The 23681-nt window shown below is 53.1% G+C and overlaps 1 protein-coding gene across 2 annotated transcripts in view; it reads right to left on the minus strand.

The window, feature by feature from the left end:
* The window catches only part of CPNE5 (copine V), a 105491-nt gene that overhangs the window by 3009 nt on the left and 78801 nt on the right, over positions 1-23681 (minus strand). For both annotated transcript variants that reach the window (XM_011986601.1, XM_011986600.1), the window contains 9 exons: positions 21427-21468; positions 19024-19099; positions 12399-12452; positions 9169-9230; positions 4415-4461; positions 2592-2773; positions 1597-1724; positions 1259-1361; positions 470-527 (listed from right to left, as the gene is read on the minus strand). In XM_011986601.1, the coding sequence (XP_011841991.1) occupies positions 470-527; positions 1259-1361; positions 1597-1724; positions 2592-2773; positions 4415-4461; positions 9169-9230; positions 12399-12452; positions 19024-19099; positions 21427-21468 (752 nt within the window). The remainder of the gene's footprint in view (positions 1-469; positions 528-1258; positions 1362-1596; positions 1725-2591; positions 2774-4414; positions 4462-9168; positions 9231-12398; positions 12453-19023; positions 19100-21426; positions 21469-23681) is intronic.

A 23681-nucleotide genomic window follows, 5' to 3' on the forward strand; every position in this document is an offset into this window, starting at 1 on the left:
GATTAATGGTGGACCCCTGGGCCTGGCAGGAGAGTGGACTTGTCCTTCCACCCCGGGCCAATCTGGGGCTGAGACCATTGGCCCATGCCCCATGTTAGAGACGAGGAAACTGAGGCCGGGGCCAGTTTCACCGATCAGGTGAGCCTCTGACTTTGAGCCCAGTGCTTTGGCTCCCCACACTCCCCAGACTCCCAGGGCTGGGGGAGAAAGAAGTGACTTGGGGCCTCCTCCCCACAGCCTTGGGATGTGGGTGTGGGTGCACACCCAGATCTGACACACCCCTCCCTGCGCAAACAAACGCACCCCACACCCTGCACACTCACCCAGACACACACGCCCAGGTGGGAGCTCTTACTCTTTCGGGAGGGATCATTCCCAAGGGCCCGCAGCCTCTGGGGAAACATCTGGGGTGGGGGCAGGGGTACGTGGCTAGGGAAGGAAAGGAGGGGAGGGCAGCAACTGAACTCACCGTCGAACTCTGCCTGGCCCACGCCGACGATAATGATGGACATGGGGAGCTTGGCAGCCTAGGAGACAGCATGGGGGGCAGGGGAAGGTTGGACCCATTTGGGACCCAGTTAAAAGGAAGGAGAAATCAGGGGCAGGGACAGGAAAGGGTGGGCAGAAAAGAAAAGGGAGAGTGAACATGTAGAGACAGAGGAACACAGAAAAGGGGGGATGGGGGTAGGGAGAGGGAGGGCACTCAGATAAAAAGCAAGGGAAACCAGGCTGTGGCCCGGAGGAGAGAGGGAGGGTGGTGGGGGGAATGGGTCATAGGTCTGCTTTGGTGAGTCACCCCTATCCCTTCTTACAGGGAGACCACTGGCTCAGAGAGCCATGTTCCTGGGCTTCCCCAACTCTGAGCCTCCCCTCCCACTCCCTTGACCTGGCCAGGTCGGCCTGGGGAAAGGGGAAGCAGTCCTAGAGATGGGTTAATGAGGGAGCCATCGGGGTCTGGAGGGAGTAGACAACCCACTGTGATTAAGAGGTGGGAACAGTGCTCAGTAGCCAGATCTCTCATGATCCGGGCACCCCTTCCACTCCCCAGAATCCACTATCCAGCACTGGACTCTGCAGCCAGAGGCCAGGAGGCGGACAAGGGCAGTGGGGCCCAGTAAGGGAGGGAAAGGGGAAGCCCCGCCCAAGTCACCTCCAAGCATTTCCCTAAAGTCGAGGAGGTAGGCACACTCCCAGGGTTCCCCTAAGGGGGAGGAAGACACCCCTCAAACCGCCTCCCCACTGCACACTCCTTGCTTACATTGACAATGGCCTCCTTGGTCTGCGCCATGTCCGAGATGACCCCGTCTGTGATGATGAGCAGCACCGAGTACTGGGAGCCGTCCTGCACAGCCGCTGCATTCCTGGGTGCGGCAGGCAGGGACTAAGGTCTGTCTGCCGGGCCTCTGGGCATGTTCCCCGCTAAACAAGGACCCTGAACACTTTGGAGGGTGACAGCTCTTGGGGGAATCTCTTCAGGGTCAGGGCTCCCTGAAAGGCAAGTGTGTGGGAAGAGACACCCCCTCCCACCACCCAGAGGCAGCCAGTATGGAAACGGAGGCCTTGTGAGTGCCTGGAGGCGGTGGCAGTGGCACTCACCTGGCCACGTGGGTGACCACGGGGGCGAAGTTGGTGGGGCCGTACAGCTGCACCGTGCGCAGGCTGCGGTGGTAGGCCTCCAGGATGCCGTCGATGCCGCAGCACGAGGGATTCTCCTGGTTGCCATTCTAGGGGACAGAGGGCGGGGAGGCTGAGCCCAGGAAGGACGGACGGGAGTGCGCAATGTGTGGGAACAGAGCCAGGAGGGAGGTCTGCAGGCCTGGGCTCCCCCAGCTCTTCTCTGGTGTGGGGTGGCGGGGCAGGGGAGGGAGCTACCAGGGCCCATCTTGAAGCAGCACGTGCTTCAGGTGAGCTGGGTCCAAACCTGCTCCTTACCCAGCTCCCTGTACCTGTTCAGAGATGCCCCAAGATCCCTGGCTGCCTCCCTCAGGGAACCTTGGGTAAACCCACTCTGCCCAAGTGGGTCTGAGCAACTCAGGAAGGAGCTGTGGCTGATCTGTCCACATGCATACTGGGCCCAGCACAGCACCCTGCACCCTCAGGCATGGGAGGGACGTCTGCTGTGCCTGAGTGTCCCCAGCTCATGGGAGCCAGGGAAAGGGGTGGCCTGTGCAGTCATCTCCACAGGGCCCAGGCCGCCCAGATGATGCCACGCTCCACATCACCCCAGGGATCCACCTCATCCCATCTCAGCACTGACTCAGGGATACCCAACCCACACCACCTTGTCCGCTTTGCTGGGGCCCTGAGGGATGGGTCAGCCACAGCTCGCCTCCACCTCCGCCTGCGTCTTGTCAGGAACAAGGAGGCCAGAGCCAGCTGTGGGCAGGCACTTCAGATGTGGAGGGGCAGCATCTGTGATCAGGGAAGGGGGTGGGTTTCTGGAGCCCCCTACACACAGCAGGCAGTCTACCCCCACTGAGGCTAAGCCTTAAGTCCCTGGGCTCAGAGGAAGGGAAATGTCCCCCCACCCCCAGCTTGTCACCACACCCCCAGCCTGGTCAGTCCTCTCTCCCACCAGCGGGACCTCCTACCAGCGGGAACTCATGGGACACCCTGCCATCGGGGGGCAGCTTGGCCCCGAAGCCCAGGGCAGGGAACATCTTGTCGCTGTCGTAGTGCTGGATGATCTCTCCGACGGCGGTCAGGGCCAGCGCGTAGGCGTTCAGCTGGTAGGGACTCATGTAGTGCAGGGACGTGGACTGTGAGGGGTTCCCTGCAATACAGGACATGGGAACCTTTGACCATCTGGACCCACCAAGTCACCCTGGGTTCAGAATGAAGAAGGGGGTGTCCAAGGGCACCCCTAACTTTTATTAATCCTTGACTCCTCTCTTTCTCTCATATCCTATATTAAATCCTTCAGCAAAACAGATCCGGAATCCCTCCTCATTCTCTCCTCCTCCCCATACCACCATCCTCTTGCTTATAGGATGCAGCAGTTTCCTAACTGATCTCCCCGCTTCCTTCTGCCCTTGTGCCTCCAGCCCATACCCAGCACGGCAGTGACTGAGCCTATCTGCCTCAGAGAGATCATGCCTCTCCTCTGCCCAAAACGCTCAACGCTTCCACCTCCCGCAAAATGAAACCAAAAGTCCTCACGAGAACCCGCAAGGCACACATGAGCTGGCCTCCAGGTCATCTCCTACCCTCCTCCCTGTCACTCACCACTCCCAGCCTCACCAGCCCCTCGCCATTCCCACCTCAGGACCTTGGCAATGGCTGTTCCCTCTACCTGGGACACTTTTCCCCAGATGTCCGCATGGCCTGCTCCTTGGCCTCTTCAGGTCTCTGCTCAAGTGTCACCTCCTCAGTGTGATCTTTTCCAAGCAGCCTATTAAAAATTACAGCCTCCCCCAATCCTTCCTATCCTTCTTCCTGGCTTGATTTCCCCCCCAGAGCCCTCTTCACTACTAATATAGTCTATATTTAACTTATTTGTTCATTGATGAGAGGGAGTACAGCACAGATTGCCAAGATACCAATCCTATCTACCTCCTACTAGCTATGTGATCTTGGGTAAGTTCCTTAACCTTAGCCTTAGTCTCTTCACCTGTAAAATGACAGCAATAATAGTTCCTACTTCATAGGATTGATGTGAGTATTAAACAGGTGCTATCAATATTATGATAATGATCCTCAGTGTTATTATTACTAAGGCCCCTCCCGGCTCTGATTGCCCAGTGCTCTATGATGCTAGGACCTACAGCTATAAGAGGGGCTCCTGACACCTGTTAAGGGCAGGACCTGGGCATTTTTGATTGGCGCAAAAATGAGCACTGAGCACCCCTAATAGAGTCTAGAGTCCAAGGAAGGTTGTGATGTTTCTAATCATGTGAAGTTTGGCACTGTGATTGCTCCTAGTGACCCAGCCACAGGCTGACACTGGAGAAATTGGGAGGAGGGAAAGAAGCCAGGGCAGCCCCAGCCAGGTAAAGACCGGGGTCCCTGGGCTGGATCCTGCCTCCCTGAACATCACAGAGCTCAGTCTTGGCTGTGGTTCTCCACTCCAGCCTGTGGGTTGGACTGCACAGAGGAGCTGAGATTTGATCCCGGGGTAAAACATCTCCAGGGCTCTCCATAGGCCCAGAGTACACACAACCCCATTCCTCCAGGGAGACTGGGTGTTCCTCAAGGACAAGGCTGTGGTTCAGAGCCCAGATTTATGTCAGTGGTCCAACCTGGGGATACCTCTGCCATCTTGGTTGTATCTTTGGTCCTCTAGACCTAGGTACCTCCTCTTTGGTGAGGAAGAGGCCAGAGAGTATGAGGATCATGGTCCCAGCCAGGGCCAGACACCACAGCCCTTAAAAGTTCTCTCCTCCCACCCTGCTCTTCTGCCCATCCCCCAACTCACCATTGGAGGCAGTGAAATCAATGGCCACAGTGAAGTTGATCTGGGTCCTAGAAGAGGGAGAACAGCAAAGGAGTCACCTGGAGGGAGGCAGGGCTGTAGGAGAGGGGACAGTGCTAGACACTGGCTACCACCCTGGCTCTGCTGCTTGCCAGATATGTGGCCTTGGTGAAGTCACTCATCTCTTTCTAGTTCTGGAGTGCTGAGATAGTAATGCCAGCTATGCTCCCCTAAAAGGGTTAATGAGCATCAGAAGAGTTAGGCAGCAGGAAAGCTCTTTGAAGATGATTGTGTTCTGTGTGGGCATGTGGCTATGATCACTTACTTCATCCACAAACCCTGCCCCCTGGGCCCACCTGAGCAGGCTGGGTGAGGTTGAGTCTCATTGGATTGCTGGCTCAAATTTGGAGTGAGATTCGGGACAAAAACTCATTTGACAAAAAAGAGGTTCAAATAGACATTATGCATCTCCTAGAGAAAGTATAGAATACCACCCATTAAGTTGTCTTACCAAAAAATTGAACCTGATTCTGATTGAGGCTCCAGAGCTGTCTAGTCAGTTACAGGAAATACAGGGGACAGAGGAACACATTAAATGACACCACAGAAGATGCAGCCAGCAAAATCCAGTCTTTGGGAAACTCTGTAGAAGCACTACCAGAGTCAGCAGCAGCACCATCTCCTGGGAATATGCTGGGCCTCTCAGACTCCATGTAGCTCTCCTGAATCTTTTTTTTTGAAAAGAGGTCTTGCTCTGTCACCCAGGCTGAAACGCAGTGGCATGATCACAGCTCACTTCAGCCTCAACCTCCTGGACTCAAGCAGTTTTCCCACCTCAGCCTCCTGAGTAGCTGGGACCACAGGCACACACCGCCACACCTGGCTAACTTTTTTTTTTTTATTTTTGTAGACATGGGTCTCATTATATTGGCCAGCCTGGCCTTGAACTCCTGGGCAAAAGCAATCCTCCTGCCTCAGCCTCCCAAAGTGCTTGGATTACAGATGTGAGCCACCACATCTGGCTGAATATTAGATTCCCTTGGTGGGTACAGGAATCTGTGTTAGCAAGCCATTCAGGTGCTTGGGGGGAATTAATAGATGAAAAGACAATTAAGAGATCAACTACCAATCACAGCCTATGGCTCTTGCCTGGATTTCTGACTCAAACAAACCAATTTTAAAACTATAAGATAATTGGGGAAATATAAACACTCACTAGATATTTAGTATTAAGGAATTGTTAGTTTTTTAGGTGTGGTTATGGTATTGTGGTTATGTTTTATAAAGAGAGAGTCCTTATGTTTTAGAGAGACATCCTAAAGCATTTGGGGATAAAATATGATGGCTGGGATTTACTTCAAATTGTATATTAGGAGGCTGAGATGGGAGGATCAATTGAGACTAGGAGTTCAAGGCCAGCCTGAGCAACATAGTGAGACCTCAAAAAAAAAAAAAAAAAAAAAAACCCACTAAAATAAAAAAGAATAAAAAATAACTGAATGAAGGGGAGACTGCACAAAACAAGACTGGCTATGATGTGGTAATGGCTAAAACTGGGTGAAGGTTACTTGGGGGTTGATTATACCTTTTCTCCACATTTGCATGTGTTAGATGTTTTCTATAATAAAAAGTTAGGTTTTGAGGATTCAGATTCAGGGTTGAGACTTTCTGAGGGCTTGGCCATTCCAGGTTCTGTGCCGGGTCCAAACAGAACAAAGCTGACAAACACAAGTCCCTGATAAAGTCTAGTCTTATGGTTCTCACATGGCAGTGAGCATAGAATCACCAGGGATGCTTGCTTAAGAAGATTCCAGGGCTCCACCCCAGAAATGCCAACTGAGTTGGTCTGGAGTGGCGCCCAGAATCTGCCTCTTGAACAAACGTCCACTGCCTTCATCCAGGGATTACGAGGACAAGAGGCTGGGATCACATTGGGGGAAACTCCGTTCTAGTAATTCTGTTGAGACCATGGATGATGTAAGATCAGGTAGGCCTCACCTCACTTGCATTTAGCAGAAGGTGCCTATCAGAAACCACAGCTCTGTCAGCAGAAGGTCCCTATCAGAAACCACCTGATCACAGCTGAGCTGCTGCTTATGGAACCCTTACCCCCAGGGAAATGTCAAGGACATGGTTAGCAGGAGACCCAAGCCAGGGTCTGCTGGCCACAGACAGTCATCTCCACCCTCTTTACCCTCTTCTGCTGGCTGAGGGCAGAGCATCCAGAGGATTCCAGGCAGTAGGAGAGAAGGAGCCACAAGCTAGCAAGAACCTGGGTTCCTGAATGACTGCGTGGATCATCTCCCCACCCAACCCTGCCATCCCACAGATGAAAAACAGACTTTTATTTGTATGAAGGCTTAAGATTAGGGAATTATGTGTTACAGCAGTTGACCTACCATACTCATCTGCTGTTCGTTGTCACCTTTCAGTGTGGAATATAGAACACATGCCTTTGTTAGAGGTAGGGAGACATTTGGAGGGTCAAAGTCCTGCTCCCAGGGCCACTCTTGGGAGGATGATTCTGGGCTGTGGGACTATACTGGAAGGACACTGTTGGACTGGCTCTTCCAAATACAGGGTGAGGGGAAAGGCAGGCCTTACTCTAACTAGTCCTCCCCTGCTCTGGGTTCTGAAAAGCCTTGGGAAAGGAAGCAATTAGAAAGCAGACACTCTTGTGGGAAAATTACTCGCAGCAGCCTAGTCTCTCCTGCCTAAGAGTAGAACACAGGCTGCTGAGTAACCAGCTCCTCCTCTGACGGTGAGGCCAGGGTACCCATACCCTTCCTCCTGGGTCCAGGTGGCAGGTGAGGGAGGCCAGGGAGGAGAGGATCCCTAGACATCAGCTTCCTGCCCAGGCATGCATGCCAGGCTCTCAGTCCCTGCAGCCAGCTCCCTCACTCAGGTTTTCCAGAGAGTTTAAAGAGAGGGCTGGCTCTGGGGCTACAATCTGCCCAGTATGGGTGGCACCAGGTTAGCTCAGCCTCTGAGGGCTCCTTTTCCATGAAACCTCACAGCATCCAGCCCTTTAACTCATCAGCCTCCATCTTCATCCCACCCCACCTGCTAACTGCGAGTCAGGCAGCCAAGACTGAGTCATTACTATAGAATGAAAGGCAGCATGTTATCAGAGAAGGAACCCTGCCACCATCTAGGCGTGTGGCTTCAGGCAAGCTCTGTAAAATGGGGATAACTGTCCTGATCCTGCCCACTGTGTTCTGTAAGTTGGGGGTACTATGCAAATGAGAAAAATAAACAGGATGGGCTCACGCCTGTACTCCCAGCACTTTGGGAGGCCAAGACAGGTGGATCACCTGAGGTCAGGAGTTCGAGACCAGCCTGACCAACATGGTGAAAGCCCATCTCTACTAAAAATACAAAAATTAGCCGGGGGTGGTGGTGCATGCCTATAGCAGCCCCAGTTACTCTACTTGGGAGGCTGAGGCAGGAGAATCTCTTGAACCCGGAAGGCAGAGGTTGCAGTGAGCCGAGATTGTGCCACTGCACTCCAGTCTGGGTGACAGAGCAAGACTTTGTCTCAAAATAAAATAAAATAAAATAAACATAAATAAAAATAAACAGGATGAGGGGTGTTTGAGAGTTGCCAGGTGCTATGGACTGTAAGGGGTGGCTGCTTATGGGATTGAGAGGGAAGCAATTTTGATGGGGGAAGAGTGCAAAGGCAGGGTCTGGAGTCAGCCCAGAGGAGGGGCAGGTAAGAGCAGAGGAGCCCCTGAGTGACTGGAGGCAGGGTGTGTGCTCAGTGGGTAGGAGGAGAGCTTGCAGAGACTACAAGCTCAAGGCAGCAGGGAGTGGTGTCATGGGAAAGTGAGTGTGGCTTCCCAGGACCTGACTTCTCTGCCCTGGAGAACCAGGCAGCCAAGGGCCCGCTTGGCTGGGATGAGCCTTTGGCAGCTGCTTCTGCCTGTCTCCTTTCCAGACAGGTGCAGTCACTCACCTGCGTGCTCTTGGCTGCCCACGCCCTGTCCTGGCACCTGTCCTGGCAGGGAGCACGCTGGGTAGGCTCTATCCTTAGAGCCAGGCTCTTTCCATGAGCTGCTGGCTGGAGCCTCCTGGCTCCCCCATCTGTCTGGGCCTAGACACTGTCCCTGGTGGTTCTTTCTGCTCCTTAAACTCGTGTTTGACCACCCGCTGTCCCCAGGACCAACCCCTGGCTTATCCCCAATCCTACTGCCCTTACAGGGCCCTAATAACAGTGAGCAGGTTAATCATGGTCCCCTCCCCCAACCAGACAGATCAGAGGTGTCAGAAGCTCAGAGCTGGAAGGAACCTTAACACTTACCTACTCCGTTCTCTTTGTGTACAGAGGAGGAAACTGATACCCAGAGAGGAAAAATGACTCGCCCAAAGGAACTCCGCAAATTAATGACAAAGAGGGTTCTAGAGCCTGGGCCTCCTGACTCCTATTGCAGGGTTCTTTCTACCTCCCCAAGTCCTTGGCTCTCTGTCACGGAGTCCCTACCAGCTCCAGGTCCAGTCTCTGCATGGAGACCTGACATGACCCAGGCCAGCCTCCTTGGCTCAGGAGTTCCCTCCAAGCTGCTCGGGATCTGGGGATGTGCAGGGCTCCGGGTGAGTTGTCTCAGCCCAGACACCAGGGTTTGCTCAGAGCCCAGCACTGCAGCCTTCAACCAGGGCTTTGAAGAGGCCAGGGTGGGGCCAGAGCTGGTCCTGTCGGTGTGTGGGGCCCTTTCCCTCTCCCCAAGGCCCATGAAATTGGCTGTATCTCTTCTCACCCTCCTTTGATGTAGTCAAGGAAGGTGCACTCTGACTCCACAGCAAAAGAAAGCAGGGTGACCTTGAAAACAAAAGGGAGCTTAGTCAGTGGGGAGCCTGGGGTCAGGGGAGATGGGTTACAATTCGAGAGCTGACATTGACAAAACACTCGGCATGTGCCAGTTTTGCATGCATGATTGCATGCACTGCCCACACCACCCCATGAAGTACTATTATTATCCCCACTTTATAGCCAAGGAAACTGAAACTCAAAGAGGTGACGCAATGTGCCCAAGGACACTGCCAGGGCAGAAAGGAGATCTGAAACCAGGGTGTGTCTGACTTCAGAGCCTGCACTCTTGACCTGGACGGAAGGGTCCCGTCTGTGTCAGTGGAGCTGGAGTCCAAGCCAAGGGCATCAGTTTCCTCTAAGTGGGCACTGGCTCTCCAGCCCCAGGGGCCTGGGGTGGGGTGTGGAGGACAAGGGGGCCCTCCTGACATAGGCCTAACAAACTGCCAGTGCTGACCAGCTTCAGGCTTCCATGTGCCTAGAGCTATTAGTCCTGAAATGTGCCTCTTTGGATTGTGCTTATCTTAAACCTTACTGGTCCCATCTCATCCCTCTGAGACCCAAGACCCTCCCTCATAAGCAGCCCATCCTTTCCCCAGAGGTAACTGATCACCCCAGGCCCCCTCCCCCAAGCAGAGGCCTTTTAACCTATGCCCTGGCAAAGTTAGCTTTGGCTTTGCCAAGACAGGCAGCTACCTGGCAGCTCAGTGTCATAACAATTTAGAATCAAGGAGACAAATGAAAGCCTGGCATCCTAGGCGAATTAAATGAGGCAAGATTAGGGCAGAGGATGTTTCACCTGTGTAAGAGAACGAACTCCTATCTGGTAGTTTGAGAGCCCCCTATTCATGAAGATTCAGCCGTTTTTACAGGCTCACTGGGAGGGCCAGGTGAGAGCACCACCCTTACTTGGCAGTAAGACCCCCACCTACTGCGGTTAAGGTGTTAGGCACCTGGCTGAACCGCAGGCCTCCTTCCAAGTGTGGCAGCTCAGACTCACTAGGAGTGGACCATAGCAGTGGCTTCAACCCTGACTGATGACCATGAGATGCCCTGGGGAGCTCTTAGATCATCCTGCAGCCCAGACCCATTATAGCAGAGTTTCTGGAGCTGCATGAACGTGTCAGAGATCTTTTTATTTTTAGCTCTTCACGTAAGTCTAATCTGCATGGAATGACCACTCCCTATTCCAACCCTCAGGATGAAGCAATGCCCTAACAGCCCTAACCATGCAGGTTCACCCAGGGGCCCTCAGGGTGAAAGCAGACTTTCCCCTCCTCAAAGTGTAGCGTCCCTAGACCAGCAGCATCAGCATCACCTCGATGCCAGGTAGAAAGGCAGAAATGCAGATTCTTGGCATTTTCACAAGATCCCCAGGGGATTCTGTGCACCGTAAGTAAGGGATGAAAGGCCCACTAAACACAGATTCCTGGGCCTCCTAAAGTGGAATCCCAGGGAACTGGCCTGGGTGTCTGTATTTCAACAAGCTTTCTGCATCCTGGGTGATTTTTCCTGGTGAAGATAGGGAAATGCTAGAGTAAAGGAAAGTCAAGAGACCTGGGCCTAGTCAAGAGACAAGGACCCGCTCTGTCCCCAACTCACTGTGTGACCTGGGACAAATCACATGTTCTCTCCAGGCCACAGTTTCTTCATCTCTAAAGTAAGAAGGCTGGATGAGATCAGTGGTTTTTGAACCTTTTTATTCCCAGCTGGGGAATGCTGGGGGTGCTGTCTTTCCTAGGGGAATTTGGGAAGCTGTGGGAGAGTTTTAGGGGTTCTCATAATGACTAGGACTCTACTGGTAGCTATGGGCAGCAGCCAGGGGTGCTAAACATCCTGTGAGATGAAGAATTTCCCTGCCTCAACGCTGACAGCATCCCCACTAAGAAACGCCGCAGCCTGGGACAAAGGAAATATGATTCCAAGCCCCAGTCTGTGAAGCAGTTACAATCAAAGAAATGGTGTTCAGTCCCCTTCGAATGAGCAGAGTAATTTTACAGTTCACAAGCCTGCATCTCCCATGTGTCTGTCACAGCTGCCCTGTGCAGTGGCAAGGTGGGGATAATTTATTAGTCCCACTTTACAGATGGAGAAAATGAGGTTCCTCAGAGGAACCCCAGAGCTCCCGAAGACCTCTTCTAGGTCTGGAGATACAGTCTGCCTGACTCAAATGCCCAGGCTTGGCTGCACTAGCCATGGGCCTCTAGAGTGAGGAAGGAACACAGAGAGGATGAACTTGGGTGTGTTTGCACAGCAGAGACAGTGGCTTGTTCTAGAAATGCACTGTGAGCTCCACTTCAGGGCCTTTGCACGTGCTGTTCTCTACAGCAGGCATGCTGGAATTCCCTTTTCCCGGTATCCTCAATACTTCCTCCATTGCCTGTCCCTTTACCCTTTATACTTTTTCCATAGCACTCATGATCAACTGACACACACAGGCGTGTGTGTGTGTGTGTTTGTTCTCTGTCTCCCCCCACTAGAATATAAGCACCAGGGATTTGGGTCTGTCTTGTTTCCAGCTGTATCCGACGTGCCTAGAACAGTGCCTGGCACACAGTAGCACTCAGTAAATATTTGTTGAATAAACATATGAATGTCCTGAAGACCAGCCCCCAGAAGCCACTAGGCCGGCGTGTCATCCCAGGAAGGTCACGGTTAAGCAGGGGCAGCGCCTGTAGCAGCTGCCAGCTCTGGAGTGAGATGTCATGTTGACTCCCGTCTCTACCACTTTCTAGCTGTGTGACCTTGGCTGAGTCACTTTCCTGCTTGCAGCCTTGGTTTCCTCTTTCATGACTAGGGGATGATAATATCTGCCTCTCAGGGCAACAACCTGTGAAAAGCACCGGCATGGGGAATTTCCCAAGGTAGGGGCCCAATAAATACGACTTCTCTTCCTCTTCCTTCCTGCAGGAAGTCCCGTGGGTGTCTGCGATTCCTCATGGTAGATACGGCCAGCGCCTGTTGCGTGGTCTGCAAGTCAACTCCCTCCCCCGGCTGTTGCTCCATCTGCCCCACCCCTCCCCACCCCTCCCCACCCCTCCCCACCCCATCTCTCTTCCACGTCTGATTCCCACACTCCGCCCGTGCACACACACAGACGCACGGGCCTCCCTGATACCAGACCTAGCTTGGGGCTCAGAATGTCTACACCCGGCTGCAGAGAGGGCTGTGGCTACTCACTGTGCCAGAATTCACGTATTTCTTTTTCTTCATTTTCTTTTTCGGGTTTACCACCTGCAGGAAAAACCAGTTCCAGGTAAGGCGTGCTTCCAGGCAGTCAGAGTGGGTCTTGAGGGCTTCCACCCACCCCTGGGTGTGGTCCAAGCCCAGCCCCATTAGAGTGTGGGGTGTGAAGACCACGGAGGCCAGGGGACTAGGGTTTAAGGAGGTTTTGTGGGAGACTGGTATTGAGTCTGGATTACACAACTGGGCTCTCCGATCAGACCCAGGGTCCCACGATCAACCAGGAATATTTATTTAACCTTCTCTCCAACTGCTCCCTGGAACACACCCTCCGCTCAGTACAGCCAAAGAAGTCTTGGTGTTGCAAAGCAGCCCTGTCCGTATCTGTCCCTTGTGTTGGTTGAGGCTGCTCCCCTCACCCAAAATGCACCCCCTTCCTCTCTCAGCCAATTCCAATTCCCTGTTTCTCCTTTGGGACCCAGCCCAAGGGCTGCCCAGGGCCTCTGAGGCTCCCCTCTCCATCACCTTCCCTCTTACTTGGCAGCAGGAACCTCTTTAGCTATTCTTTGAGTGTAAGCTTTAGCTTCCATAGCAGACCTGTGTCAGACAAACCGTGGGGCTAGGCTCAGAGTAGGTGCTCAGAGAAGGCTTGTTGGTGGCTAACTCACCGGTCTCAGCCGGGGGTGATTGTACCCCCAGGAACATTTGGTAACGCCTGGAGACAGTTTTGGTTTTCACAACTGAGGAACTGAGTAGAGGCCAGGGATGCTGGTAAACATCCTACAGTATACAAGACAGCCTCCCATGGCACGGAATGATGCAGCCCCGAATCCCAGTGGTGCCAAAGCCAAGACTGGGCTCAGTGACGAGAGCCACCCAGCCCTGCGGACCCCCGCCAGACTTCCGCACTTACTGTATTTGTATTCTCATTTGACCCTCACCAGTTTTTCTTTGTTTTGTTTTTAATAAAGGAAGTCTAAGGCACAACTTTTCCCTAATGTCCCATCAAACAAATCCAGGCAATTTTCACACCTCCTGTGCTGCCTGTTGGTTTCTGGTGAACTCATTTCCCCTTTCCCTGTCTTTGTTGCCACAGAGGTCGTCAGCTGATCTTTGCCATGGTCTCTTCTGTCTGGGTGAGTATCGCTATCTACTTCCAGAAAGAAGGAAACTAAAGCTCAGAGACACCAAGTGATTTGCCTAAGGTCACACAGCCATCTGGGTAGTGACAGGATTAGAAACCAGGTTTCCTGCCCCCAGGCCAGTGGTACATACATTGGTGCCACCTTGATAACAGATACAAACAGATCTCTTTGACATATATTTATGGGATGGGTGAAAACATGTTTCTTCTCCCTTGGAATCATCACCTCTGTTGGAGAGAGAAGATATATCCTCAGGGCAAAAAGTGACAAGGGCCACGGAAAAAGGGGGATCACAGAAGTGTCAGGGGAGTTGGAGGAAGGAAAGACCACTCTAGGTGGGAGTGTCAGCAAAGGCTCCCTGGAGCAGGCAGTCTTGAAGGCAGACTTAGAGGGACAGGAAGGCTCTGGGCATGGACAGATGGATGTCAGAGGAGGTTCTGTGGGAGAAATGCATAGAACCCAGGCCCAGTTTGATGGCAGAACCACAGGGTGGAAGAGTAAGTTGGGCTGGTTGGAGGAGAGCCTAGAATGCCCAGTGAAAAATGTCTGAAGGGCATTGCAGGGAACTCTGATGACCTCCAAGCTGGTAGAAGACAAAATCAGAGCAGGCTCTAGGACACTGGGGCCTGGTGGAGGTGAGTGTGAGGGGAGGAGGAAGCACATCCAGGAAATATTTGCCTGGTTCTGCCACCTAATAATAGCTGTGTGACCGTAGGCAGGTTACTTAACCTCAATGTGCCTCAGTCTCCTCATCTGTAAAATGGGAATAAGAAGTGCCTGCCTCCTGGAAAGGTATGAGGATTAAGTGGGCCATTGCAAGCAAAGTGCCTAGAACAGAGTTTGGAATGTAGTAAGTATTATCTATAAGTGTCTGTTGCTTTTTTCGTAGACAGGGTCTTGCTCTATGGCCCAGGCTGGAGTGCAGTGGTGGGATCATAGCTCACTGCAGCCTCGACCTCCTGGGCTCAAGCAATCCTCCCAGGTAGCTGGGACCATAGGCACATGACACCATGCCTGGCCATTTTTTTTTTTTTTTGTAGAGATAAGATCTCACTACGTAACCCAGGCTGGTCTCAAACTCTTGGGCTCAAGCAATCCTCCTGCCTCAGCCTCCCAGAGTGCTGGGATTACAGGTGTGAGCCACTGCACCCAGTCTCAGTTGCTATTTTTTTAAATTATTACTACTACTATTACTGCCACCACTAGTCCCTACGAGAGGTAATGAGGACTTGGGGGTATTGGGACAGGTGATGAGCTATGGTAGGAACAGCATCATCAAGAAGTGACCACGCCTCTTGGGCCCTGAGGGTGGCTATAGAGGTTCAAGAGAGGGAGGGGTTGGGGTGACCAGGTAGACATGGAAGCAGCTGAATTTGGGGCACAGGTGGGAAGTTCACGTGGGAGGGCAGGCAAGCTGTGCAGGTAGAAACTGAGAGCCTGGGCGAGATGGTGGGAGAGCCTGGGAGAGAAGACCAGAGCACCCTCTTTAGCACTGGAGGACGCCCCCTCCATGGGGCTACCCGGATGGTGAGGTGCTCACAGACACATTCATGGGAAAACAGCTTAAGTAGGCAAGCTGTTAAGATGAGGGCAAAATGGCAGCCCCAGTGCTGCACTGTGCCTCAGTTTCCCGATCTCTCCCTTGAGGGTGTTGAACTATCGGAATGGAGAGCATCTCAAACTTTTGCTCCAACATAGCCCTCCTAGCTGGGGAGAACGAACCTGGAGTTCTGAGAGTAACCAAAGATTTGGCCACAAGCACATTTCTTCTAAGCTTTCTATGTTATCTTTAAATTAGCCTGTATTCCACATTTCCACTCTCTAGTATAACTGCTTTAATGTTAAAGCAATGCTCTGTTCTCAGATCCCTGTTTACCCTGAAGTTTCATGCCCCCAGCCTCAGCCTCTCCAGTCCCGCCATGGTGAATCCCATGCAGGGGGGCCAGCGCCACCTAGGGGCCAGCCCAGGAGCCGCCCTTCCACTAGGTCGCCTCTTTTCTCTCTTCTTGGTGGTCAGGCCGGGTCTGAATCAGGTCTGGAATCCTCCTTCCTATGCACCTTAGGTGGGGTGGGGTGGTGGGCACTGAGGGGTTCCTAGGGGCCAGGAGAGCAGCAGCGAGTGCAACACAACCCTCACCCTGAGGACTTCATGGTCTTTGAGGGAGTAGGTAGTGTAACAAACAGAAAATAGCCAGAGGGGACCCCAGGAGCACGGACAAGTGTCCACTCCAGGCTCTGGGGTGCAGCAGGTGTGCAGGTGGACACAACTTCCTGGAGGAGGAACACCCACAGGGAGGCTCCGTGGACCAACAGCTCCTACCCAGGAGAAGACAGGAGGTGGAGGCACCCGTGCGAATCAAGCCCTGTAGACTGAGACAGTACGGCGGTTCAGAGAGCCTCAAATGGCAGGATGGGGCTGATTGTGGAAATGGGCAGAGGGAAGGGGCAGGGGCCACTCCTAGGGCCCTCCAAAGGCATGCGATGTGTGTTTCTATTTACATGCACAGCCAGGCGTGGTGGCTCACACCTGAAATCCCAGCACTTTGCGAGGCCAAGGCAGGTGGATCACCTGAGCTCAGGAGTTAGAGGCCAGCCTGGGTAACATGGCAAAAACCAGTCTCTACCAAAAATACACACACAAAAAAAATCTCCAGGGTGGTGGTGTGTGCCTGTGGTCCCAGCTACTTGGGAGACGGAGGTGGGAGGATAGCTAGAGCCTGAAGGCGGAGGCAGAGGTTGCAGTAAGCCGAGATTGTGCCACTGCACTCCAGCCTCGGTAAGAGTGAGACTCCGTCTCAAACCAAAGCAAACCAAACCAAACCAAACCAAACAAAACAAAACAAAAAGCATGCATTCACAGATTGCGGGTGGCTGGCTGGGGAAACGGCATCCTGAATGAAGGAGCTTGGACTTCACCTTGTAGGTCAGTGGATCTCAGCTGGGGTGGAAGCATCTTTCAGTATCTCCTCCCACCTCCCGTGTGTGAACCAGGCTAAGGTGGTGGGTGGAATGCCCTAGACAGGTTTTAAGCAGGGGAGCGATGTGGTCAGATCACTATTTTGGTGGAGTACTCTGGTTACCGTGTAGAGGACAGAAGGAAGAAAGCAGGTTGTGAGGAGGCTGTGGCAAAGCCCCACACGGGGGAGATGATGAGGTTGGTGGTGGTGGCCTGAGATGAAGGGAACCATGTCAGAAAACATGGGTGGTAGAAGGGCAGTGTTTGGTCGTGGACTGGATATGGAGTGAGGGATGGGGATGTTAAGTATGACTCCCCAGGTGCCCTGAGCCTCCATGATGGGAATATTTGAGATGAAGCTGGCTGGCCAGGAGGAGGGGAGTGCTGTGGGAGGTTTAGCCAATGCATTCAGTTTTGGAAGGCTGAGCCCCAGGAGGGGCCAGCAGACAGCTGGACATAGGAGCCTAACATCAGGGCAATGCCAGGGCCCGAGGCATGGGTCTTTATTGGCTGAAGCCTCTTCCCTCTTCAGGCAGTTCTGATTCTAGCAAGGCCTTCCTGCCCCAAACCCGCCTCCCTGTGGGACTGCCAGAGCTGAGCTCCTTTTTCAGCTGATGGCCTTCCAAAGTGTGAAGACAGTGCTTCCGCCTCCCACTGTGGTACGTTCTCTTGTTAATTACAAAGAAGCAGGGATCAACAACTGAGAAAACAAGTTAATCGAATGCTTTCTGCTCTTGGCCTGAGAGAAACGGCTCCTTCCGCGCCTGTCAAGCACCTTTACCAGCCAAGCTCCGAGAGATCTGACCCCTTGCCTTCACCTCCCTAAAATCTCCTCAAAGGAGGCCAGAGAACGGTGGCGTCTGCTTCTCTTTGCCTGGGGTGGGGTGGGAGAGCAGGGACAAAGACAGCTTCTCTCTTCGCAGATGCAGAAAACAAAGCAATGTACTGTATTAGAGCCCTTTCAAAGAAATTCATCCACACTCCATCTTTACAATAGCCATGTTCAATCTCCTTCAGCATGTGAATGTATAACGGGCACCTACCGTGTGCCCGGCAGTGCCCTGGCCAGTGAGGGGAGGCAACAGAAAGGTCTGTCACCTCACCAGCCCTTGGAAAGTCTACTTGGAACACAAGACCTGCCCACTCAGAACCGACATACAGGGCAAAGGAGTGGGGGTAGCATGGGATTTGGATTCAGTGATAGAACTCAAGGCCAGCTCTTCAACTTCACTGGCTGAGTGGCTGCTAGCGTGAGGACAGTGCCAGGATGGTAGGATAGTTGTAAAATGTGAGTCTCTGGGCACACAGTGCTCAGCAGATGATGACAGAAGACAGTGCTGACCTCTGCGTCAGGCATTGTTCCATTAACTTGTTTAATTCTCAGTTTGCATGGCACAGAGTGGTTCAGGGACTTAGCCAAGGTCACATAGCTAGTAAGTGGTAGAGTCAGGATATGAACCCAAGCAGTTATTTGGGTTATACGTATCTGCCATTAAGTGGTTTTGGCATGAACCATGACGTCTGTGGAAGCTCAGACAAGAAAAAAAGCACGGGGACAAGAGTGGCTGGGAAGACCTTTCAGAAGAGCAGGACCTGAGCTAGATTTGGAAGGTGGGGATGGAATTGCAAGAGGGAGAGCACACGGTGGAACGCGGTGGCTCAGGCCTGTAATCCTAGCACTTTGGGAGGCCAAGGCAGGAAGATCACTTGAGCCCAGGAGCTCAAGACCAGCCTGGGCAACATAGTGAGATCCTGTCTCTACAAGAAATTTAAAAAATTAGTCGGGCTTGGTGGTGCACGCTTGTGATCCCAGCTACTCGGGAGGCTGAGGTGGGAGGATCGCTTGAGCCTGGGAGATTGGGGCTGCAGTGAGCCAGGGCAACAGAGTGAGACCCTGTCTCAAAAAAAAAAAAAAAAAGAGGGAGAACACAACACACACGCGTGCACGCACACACACACGCATGCACACACACACGCAGATATTTTCCCTTGGGGGCAAATGCTACTGTTACACCTCCAGAGAGATCAGCTGCCTTGTCCGAGGCTCTCCAGCTCTGGGGCTAGAACAAAGAAGGTATCCTGACCTCATTCTCTTGAAGCTTTCATACTGAAACGGGTAAGATACTCAGCAGGCCCTGAAACTGTTCTGATTGAAAGCACAAGGCCACCTTGAACTCAGGACCTCAGGTCTCAAGCCCAGAACCTTTGTACACTGGTCCCCCGTGCTCCTATCTCTCTCGCTTGTGGGAAGCGCTCTTTATGGGGGCACTATAACTCAGTGATTTGGAAACCAGCCAAGTCTGGGTTGTTTGTGTCTTGATTTTGTCACTTACTGAACGGTGGAACTTTGGGCAAGTTCTCACACTTCTCCAAGACTTGGTCTCCTGAACGGTAGAATGGGACAATAACGCCTATCTCTCAGGGAAGCACAAAGCCCCCAGCCCAGTGCATGGCTCACTATAGTCCTCAGTGACTGGGCCACTTAGCAGTGCAAACCCCAGATTTCGGGTGCCCACCTCACCTCATAGATGTTGAATTGGCTCTGCCCACGGGCCAGCTCCCGGTAACTGGTGGTGAACTCCCCAATGAAGTCATGGCTGCAAGGGAAGATGGCTGCTGAGACCAAGGCCAGGCTGGGCTCTGCCTCTGCCCAGCCCCAGCCTTGCACACATCCATATTTCTCTGGCTCCCAATTCTACCTGAGACTCCACTCCAGGGGCACATGCCAGCAGACAGGCTGGGTCCATGGAAAGAGAGCCCAGTGTTGCCCACAGAGGAAGAAACCTAATTGTCACCCAGCAAAGAACAGGGCCCTGGAAGAACGGCACCCACTTCTACTTGGATCCTTGTTTGACCAAGGGTATTTGGGGGACAATTGGGGAAATTTGAATATGAAGTGAATAGTGAATGGTATTTAAGAATATTGTGGCTGGGCGCGGTGGCTCACACCTATAATCCCAGCACTTTGGAAGGCCAAGGCAGGCGGATCACCTGAGGTCGGGAGTTTGAGACCAGCCTGGCCAATAAGGTGAAACCCCCATCTCTACTAAAAATACAAAAATTAGCTGGGCGTGGTGGCGGACACCTATAATCCCAGCTACTGCGGAGGCTGAGGCAGGAGAATCGCTTGAACCCAGTAGGTGGAGGTTGCTGTGAGCTGAGATCGTGCCACTGCACTCCAACCTGGGCAACAGATGGAGCGAGACTCCATCTCAGAAAAGAAAGAATATTGTTCAATGTGTCAAGTATGATAATGGCATTTGTGAGTAAGTGGGAAAATGCCCTTATTTTTTAGACATTTTCAATGAAGTATTTAAAGGTAAAATGCCATGATGTCTATAATTTAAGCTACATTAGCAAAACATAGATGAAGCAAATACAATAAAATTGAACAAATGTTAAATTCAGGTGATGGGCTTAAAAGTGTTCATTAAACCCTTCTCTAATAAGATTATTTTTAAAACACAATAGAGCGATGTCCAGCTGGGTGTCTAGAAGTGTTGTCTGCAGTGCCCACACCTCTGGAGTGCTTACATCAAGCACGGCCAAGACTTGTACACGGCAGAACTCCCACTGACCCCAGGGTTGGCTCCTTTAGCTTTCCCGGTCACTGCCAGAGGGCCGTGGTCAACGTGCTGGCCTGGGGCATCCAGCCGGAGACTGATGCCCAAGACGTGTCTCTGGGGCCCCGCCCTCCCCCATGAGCCTACACTGTATTGTGTCTACATATTTACAGCTCTCAGCGTTCTGACTATGAGCAACTTCACGGTGGGACCCAGTGGCATCTGGTGGCTGGCCCCAACTGCCACAGAAGAGGAGACTATTCCAGGCAAAGAAGTATGGGAACGCCAGGGTAAGACCAGGCAAATTGCAGGTGGAAACAAGAAGCTGACTGTGAGGTAGCTGAGAGGCAAGGAGGGGAGGCCATAGTGGCTCTGGAGTTTCTTGTAGGATGGTTGGCCTCAGGGGAAGGCGAGTTCCTTGGAAGGGGGCTTGGGTCTCACCTGGAGCTGTATTTGCATAGCACTTTACATAAGACGAGACAAACCCCCTGTCCATATCACAGACTTGGGAGGTAGCAGAGGACACTGGGGGGACCTTGAAGTCCTCCTGAGTCACTCCTTGGCAGTGCCACAGAATGGAAATGTCACAAAAGTCAGGGTGACATATTTGGATTTGGCTCAACCGACAAGTAGAAGCGAGGGAGGCTTCTGGACTGAAACTTCGAGAGGCCTGCTCTTGTCCTCCTCTATGGATTCCCAGCAGTACTGGCCTCCCAAAGACCCCGAGTGGGGAGCACCCTCCCAGCAGCCAGGCACAGCCCTACGCAGGCACTGTCTCATGGCCCATGAGTCCACTCACGCCTCCTAGCTCACCCTTCCCACAGCCCATTCCCTCAGTCCTGGCTCTCTGCAAACAGCTCCTCCGATGAGCCGAGGGCTGTACGGGTACAATTGGCCTCCCTGCCAGGTTGCGGGGAGTCTCTGAGGGCTGGGCTTATCTGTGTCTTGGTCGCCCCACAATGCTTAACCCAAGGCCTCACACAGAAAATGTGTCCATGAATGCTCGAGGCTCACTAGTGCCCTAGAACATGCACTCTTCAGAAAGCCCTAAATTCTGCCATGGGTGGGGAGATTGCGGGTACTGGGAGGCTCCTGGGCAGCTATCTGGGGAAAAGGAGGCCTCTTATGCCCTTCACACCATATCCTGCAGGACAGAGGTCCTTTGGTGCCTCCGTGGAGCTGGAGGGGGAGGAGCTACTGTGGCAGAGGACTCCTCACACACACAAACCCAGGCTCCCTCACCCCCAGAGCCGCTGCGGGTGGGAGCCTGGTCACAGCTCCCCATGGGAGGGCAGCGCCCAAACCCCTCCCCGGTGGCTGTCCCCATCCCCAACCACCTTCTCGCCCTCCTGCCTGCTTACCTGCCGTCCCGATCCCAGTCGTATACCTCCACCTTGATGGTCCTGCAAAACAAAGGCCTTTGCTAGGATGGGTCCAACCCCACACCCACGTGGCTGAGGATGGGGCCCTCTTCATGTTCCCAGACCAGATGGGGAGGCCAGGACTCCCTCTAGGCCCCAGGGCCCTGGGTGGGGAGGCAGCGGCCTGAGAGACAAGGATCTCCTTGAGGTCTTTTAGGAAAGGCCTTAGGAACAGGGCAGCCAGGGCTGCATAGGGACCACCCAGAATTTCAAGGAGGATGTGGGAAAAACAGTTGCAGACTTCAGTTCACCCCACCTTCTTCCTGGCCACTGCAGAAGGGGCCTAAGCCCAGCATGGAGCCGCACTGTGGATTCACCAGGGGTGGAGGAGCCGGGAGAGTGGGAGTGTGGTGCTGCCCGGATCTCAGGCTCCGGCAGGGTAGAGGGGAGGGGGACAAGACTGCTTGTTAACGATCTGAGGGCTTTGGGTGTGGGAGCCAGCCCTGCACATCAGGGAGGCGCCCAGGGCCCTGGCTCGGGGATGGCCCGCTGAGCTTTTCCATCCCCACGACTGGCTCCTGAGTGAGGGTGTAATTATCTTCATATTTTAGCCTGGCTGCTTTAATTAGTTTGTTTTGACTCCTATGCATGCGGATGGGCTTTGAGAGCCCATTTTATTTTTAGCCACGTTCCCATGGCAACAGGCTAGCGGACCAGAGCTGGGAGGAGGGAGGTGGAGGGTTGCAGTTAACCCTTGGCGCCAGCTGCTCGGTCCTCCAGGGATGCCCAGGGACAGGGGAGCTGCAAGGGTCCCACAGCACCGTCAGGTTTGGGGAGGTGGGAAGGGCCTGGGGAGCTGGGGTCTTCAGCCTCCAGTTTTTAGTGGGGTGCACAGAGGCAGCTCCCTGGGCCTGTCTCTGTTAACATCCCATCATCTCGCCCATCTCCTCGGGCCTGCCAGGAGTCAGCCTTGGGCTTCTGGGGCCCCCCCAGGAGGAGGCGCTGTCTCCTTTCAGATGAGCCTCCTCAGGACTGGGGGTAGGGGACAGATCCACCGCAGCAGGGCAGAAACTGTTCTGAACCAAGGAATGCCCGATAGGTTGTGCACTGGACTCCTGTACAATGGGGCAGGCCTAGAAGCCCACCATTTAAAGGAATCCTTTAAATTCTTGTGAAAAACAAAAAACCACGTCTCTTTGAGATGAATTATTGTGGAAAGGGAAAAAAATCACCTAAGCCCCTGAAGGTGGGCTGATGAGCTGGAAAGAGTGGAAAGACCACGACAGCCCTAGGCTTGGACCTGGGCCCCTCACTATGGAACCTGAAATGTCACTTAACCTCCTTGAGCCATAAACCACCATTGAAAGGAGAAGTAATAAGGGCCTTGCAGAACAGCTCAAGAACAAGCAGTAAAGCCTACCTGCGCATGGGAGGGCCTCTACAAAAACGCCGCCTTCCCTCCACTTCATCATTTGGCTGCTCTCTGATAGGATTTTTGGTTTGGTTTGTTTCTGTTTTTTGAGATGGAGTCTTGCTCTGTTGCCCAGGCTGAAGTGCAGTGGCGCAATCTCAGCTCATTGCAACCTCCACCTCCCGGATTCAAGTGATTCTCCTGCCTCAGCCTCCCGAATAGCTAGGATTACAGGCATGTGCCACCATGCCCAGCTAATTTTTTGTATCTTTAGTAGAGACGGGGTTTCACCATGTTGGCCACACTGGTCTCAAACTCCTGACCTTAAGTGATCCAACCATCTCGGCCTCCCAAACTACTGGGATTACAGGCATGAGCCACGGTGCCTGGCCTCTGATAGTCTTACATATGAAATTTACTTAAATCAGGGGACACTTGAGCCCAGATACTTGGGCTTTGCAACTCTTGATTCAAGCCTGACTGCCTGGCCAAATCAGTGGCAGCTTTTCAGACACAGACTCCCAGGCCCAGCTCTGGGCAAGACTCAGGAATCCGCTTGCAAGGCTTCCCTAGTGACTGTGCTGTGTGTGTTCTGGAGTGATGGCCTCCACCCCACTGTCAGATGGGAAAATTGAGCCCTAAGAGCCTCCAGTGACTTGCCCAGAGTCACCCAGCTGAGGGTCTGAGCCAGAAGAAGAGCAAGTCCCTGACTCCCAGTCCAGGACTTCGGGCATGGCCCCACAAGGCTGAAATCTCTCTACCCCTGCCTAGTGGCCTCCCAGTCCTTCCCCAGCCTGCTAAGCTCTGCAGGGGACCTTCAGAGACCCCAGCAAAGAATAGCTCT

The sequence above is a fragment of the Mandrillus leucophaeus genome, unplaced genomic scaffold (genome assembly GCF_000951045.1).
Source record: "Mandrillus leucophaeus isolate KB7577 unplaced genomic scaffold, Mleu.le_1.0 Scaffold3, whole genome shotgun sequence".
Lineage (NCBI taxonomy): Eukaryota > Metazoa > Chordata > Mammalia > Primates > Cercopithecidae > Mandrillus > Mandrillus leucophaeus.